Source organism: Diabrotica undecimpunctata, chromosome 5 (assembly GCF_040954645.1).
Source record: "Diabrotica undecimpunctata isolate CICGRU chromosome 5, icDiaUnde3, whole genome shotgun sequence".
NCBI classification, from domain to species: Eukaryota; Metazoa; Arthropoda; class Insecta; order Coleoptera; family Chrysomelidae; genus Diabrotica; species Diabrotica undecimpunctata.
In genome coordinates, this window is record NC_092807.1 from 44782981 (window position 1) to 44787492 (window position 4512).

Sequence of the window (4512 nt, forward strand, 5' to 3'; positions counted from 1 at the left end):
ATTTAAAATAATTTAGTCTCTGACTTTTATTGTATTTACTGCAAAAAACAAGGACATAAAATTTATAAATGTCAATTTTTCAAAAACATGGATGCACCACATGTAAAAAGCGCCATAACACTGTTCTTCACATTTCGGGTAAAAATTATACTTTTTCTACGACTCATAACAAAGTCCGTCAACTTCTACAAATTCAAACAATTACGAACGCGAGCATTCGTCTAATTCAAATTTTCAAGGTCCTTCGGTTCAAGGGCAAGAACCTTTTACAAATTCTTTTTCTGCTTTGTCCGTAAAGAATTTAAACATACGTCTCGCTACGGCCAAAGTCACCATTTTCGACAAAAACTGGAGCCCTTTAACGGCCCGATTGTTACTCGATACAGGAAGTCAGAATAGCTTTTGTACCCGGTGTCTCGCTGATAGGCTGGGTTATAAGCCGTATGACATTTCTCTAAATATCTCTGGCATAGGCCAAAATAATTCGGTTTCAAAAAAGATGGTCAACATAAAAATGCATTCTTACTACAATAAAAAGTCTTTCAAAATTTCATGTGCTATCTTAGAAAATATTACTTGCAATCTTCCACAGTTCCGCATTCTTACAAAAAAGTTCCCAATTTCAGGGGACGTTTTTCTCGATGATGATTCCTTTCACAAACCTAGTCAAATAGACATCTTGGTTGGGGCAGATTTGTACTACGACCTAATTCTTCCGGAAATAATTCCTCTTGGCCCCAGGCTTCCAATCTTGCAGGCTTCGCATCTGGGGTACCTAATTGCCCGCGTGATAGCTCCTCACTTGACGGCACCCACAGTAGCAAACAATGTTTCTGGAGAGGTTGCTCTACTTTCTACGTGTAGCACGGACGAGCTGCTCACAAAATTTTGGAACATGGAAGAACTTTCTCAAAAACCTATTCTGTCGGAAGCTGACGAGCTGGCCGAACAAATATTCCAAACTACAACAAAGATCCTTGAAAATGGACGCTTTGAAGTGGATATTCCATTAAAAAGTGCACAAGAACACCAATTACTGGGTGATTCATTTTCCATAGCCAAACGGCGTTTTCTCTCGCTCGAAAATAAATTCCTAAAAGATAAAAAATTATTTTTCGAGTACAAAAACTTCATTGACACATATATTTCTTCAGGGCATGCTGAATATGTACCGCTTTCGTTCGTGAATGAAAATTCGGACAAAACATATTTTATTCCACATTTGTGTGTCATCAACGAATAAAATAAAAGTACAACTTTTCGTGTCGTCATGGATGCTAGTTGTAAAAGCTCTACAGGAAAAAGTCTGAACGATATTTCATTAAAAGGGTATCAGGTGCAACCTGATCTATTCGATATTCTGGTTCGTTTCAGGCAATACAAATTCATATTTTCCTGTGATATTCAAAAAATGTTTCGACAGACGTGGATCAACAAAGATCAACGCTTTCTACAAAATATTCTGTAGAGGGACGATACCCACGATTCTATAAAATGTATTCAACTTAATACTGTTACATACGGGACGAACAGCGCCCCATTTCTTGCGACGAGAGTCTTGCAAGAGATTTCAAATAAAAATAAAATTCAATTCCCGTTGGCCTCACATTTTTTCGAAACCCAATTTTACGTAGATGATGGTTTATGTGGGTCAAATTCTAGTGAAGAATTGCTCGAAATACTTCAGCAATTAAATTCTGTTCTAAACCGCCATGGTTTTACATTACATAAATTTCATTCAAATTCATCCATATTCCTACAACAAATCAATCCAGAACATTCAAAAAATACTACTCAGGAATATGACCTAAATTTCGATTCTACTTCCAGCAAAGTTCTAAGCCTAAAATGGAACCCTGCGGAAGACCAAATAACTATTTCCGTCCCCGAAAATAATTTCTGCCCCCCCCCCCAGTAACAAAAAGGAAAATCCTGTCTACATTAGCACAATGTTTCGACCCTCTGGGACTCATCAATCCATTCATTGTTAAGGGCAAAATGCTTATGCAGAAACTCTATCTGCAAAAAATTTACTGGGATACAGAAATTTCGGACAAAAATATTCTAACCGATTGGAACAAGTTTCTACAGGACTTGTCACAATTAAAAAATTTAAAAATTCCTAGTTTCTACTTTTCTGAAAAAGTAATTCTAAAGGTTGAGCTTCATGGATTTTCAGACAGCAGCTTGGCAGCTTATGGCGCATTCGTATATCTGAGAACTTTCTATGCCGATGAGACCATATCCTGTGCATTAGTTTCTTCCAAATCAAGAATAACTCCGTTAAAGACGGTAACACTTCCTAGGCTTGAGCTGTGCGCAATGGTTCTCCTTTCAAAACTTGTTTCAAAAATAATTTCTATCTTTGAAAATCAACCTGTAAAATTTCATTCAGTCAACCTCTGGTCAGACTCCCAGGTAGCTCTGTCGTGGTGTAAAAGTCACCTAAGTCGGTGGTCGGTTTTCGTGGCTCACCGGGTAGCACTTGTCCAAGAGTTGACTCAAAACTTTACATGGCTTCACATAAAGTCTGCACAAAATGCCGCAGACCTTCTTTCTCCAGGAATGTCTGGTTCTGAAATTCTCAATTGCGATTTCTGGTGGCAAGGCCCTAAATGCTTACGAGATAAAAATTTCAATGTTTCCAATCTAGCAAATGACAAAGTTCTCGAAAACCTGCCCGAGGAACGAAAAATAAGCCTCGTGGTAAATTCTAACGTAGAAAATTTCTGGATGAGAATTTTTTCACGTTTTTCAAATATTTCACGCTTAAAACGTACAGTAGCGTACGTATTTCGGTTTATTTCTAATTGTAAAAAACAAAAAATTTCTGAACCCCTTTCTGTGGCGGAGTTAAATTATGCTATGGATTTCACCATCAAACAAATTCAGGGTGATGCATTCTCAAAAGAAATTGCGGAGCTTAAAAATAACAAATTTATAAATAAAAACATCGTTTCACTAAAACCATTTGTAGATTCTTCTAATTTTCTCAGAGTTGGAGGCAGACTTACAAACTGTCCCGACATAGACTATTTGCAAAAACATCCGATGCTACTTCCATCTAAAAACCATACCGTCAATCTTATCATCAAAAATGAGCATATCAGATTGGGATATGCTGGTGCTCAAACAGTTCTCTCAAACCTTCGGTTGAAATTCTGGCCTATCAATGGTCTAAAGGAAGCAAAACGAATTATTCGCAACTGCATCACATGTTTCCGATTTTCGTGCACTCCTGTACAACAGCTAATGGGTAACTTACCTGAAGATAGGTTGTCCATTACAACAAGACCTTTTCAAAAAATAGGTGTAGATTATGGTGGACCCTTTCTGTTAAAATCTTCTTCACTCCGAAAAGCGCCAAAAGTCAAGGCATACATAGCCATTTTTGTGTGCATGGTGACCAAAGCTGTGCACATTAAGGTTGTTTCTGATCTAACAACTTCTCCCTTTCTATTAACACTCAAAAGGTTCATATCCCGACGTGGTAACCCAACCGTCATTTACAGTGACAATGCCACATGTTTTTCTGGTGCAAGACACCAACTCTACGACTTATACAAATTCTTTAAAAATAAGTCAAATTCTCAAACCATTGTGGAATATCTGTCTGAAAATCAAATCTCATGGAAGTTTATTCCCCCTAGATCTCCTCATTGGGCTGGGATCTGGGAAGCTTCAGTAAAAAGCGCTAAATATCATATGCTTAGACTAATAGGCTCTTCTTCTTTCTTTTTCGAACAGTTTTATACTGGCATGGTTCAAATTGAAGCTGTGATGAATTCAAGGCCTATCTGTGCCATGTCCAGCGACCCTTCCGATTACACTTTTCTCAGTCCTGGGCACTTTATAATAGGCTCCAGCCTGACTGCGCATCCTGAGCAAAACTTAGAAAAAATCCCGGAAAATAAACTAACCGTGTTTCAACAAATTTCAAAAGTACAACAAAGTTTCTGGAAAAAGTGGTCTGTTGACTACTTAAACCGCTTACAAAACTCTCCAATATGGTCCCGACCAAGGGATACCATAAAAGTCAATGACTTAGTTCTTCTGAGAGAGGACGATGTACCTCCTCTAAAATGGCCTCTAGCACGGGTAGTTGATACAATGCCCGGTCAAGATGGCAAAGTCAGAGTGGTCAAGTTAAAGACCATCAATGGTCAATTTACAAGGGCAATCTCTAAAATTTTGGTTCTCCCTAGGCAAGATAAAGAAGAGTAGGTTAGACCACAAGGCTCTAACGCCGGGGGGAATGTTGGAGAACAATAATCTCCAACCAAATAATTCTATTTCAAAACAAATATTTCCGCCGCATCGGTTACCTAAATAAATCCCTTGTCTGCGTTGACTTATTTCTTAGAATATTAATCTCCACCCATATTGACCTTAAACCGGTAGATCCTTCAAAATGCATAGACAAGTATTTCGGAGGGGCTAGGGGAAGCCAGTGAATTAGCGATCGTCGTAGAGAGTTTTTAGTCTACGATCCGTCGTAGATTCGGAGAGTTT

General features: G+C 38.3%; 2 protein-coding genes across 2 annotated transcripts; both read left to right on the top strand.

The window, feature by feature from the left end:
- The first annotated feature begins 514 nt into the window (after positions 1-514).
- On the top strand, positions 515-1243 carry LOC140442168 (uncharacterized). The gene has a single exon (XM_072533246.1). The coding sequence runs from the start codon at positions 515-517 to the stop codon at positions 1241-1243; it is 729 nt and encodes a 242-aa protein (XP_072389347.1).
- Positions 1244-2865: 1622 nt separating this feature from the next.
- On the top strand, positions 2866-4224 carry LOC140442169 (uncharacterized). The gene has a single exon (XM_072533247.1). The coding sequence runs from the start codon at positions 2866-2868 to the stop codon at positions 4222-4224; it is 1359 nt and encodes a 452-aa protein (XP_072389348.1).
- Positions 4225-4512: the final 288 nt, after the last annotated feature.

What these genes read in the sequence shown, in the direction of transcription:
- LOC140442169 (XM_072533247.1), top strand. Translation starts at nt 2,866, where the DNA reads ATGGATTTCACCATCAAACAAATTCAGGGTGATGCATTCTCAAAAGAA.
- LOC140442168 (XM_072533246.1), top strand. Translation starts at nt 515, where the DNA reads ATGCATTCTTACTACAATAAAAAGTCTTTCAAAATTTCATGTGCTATC.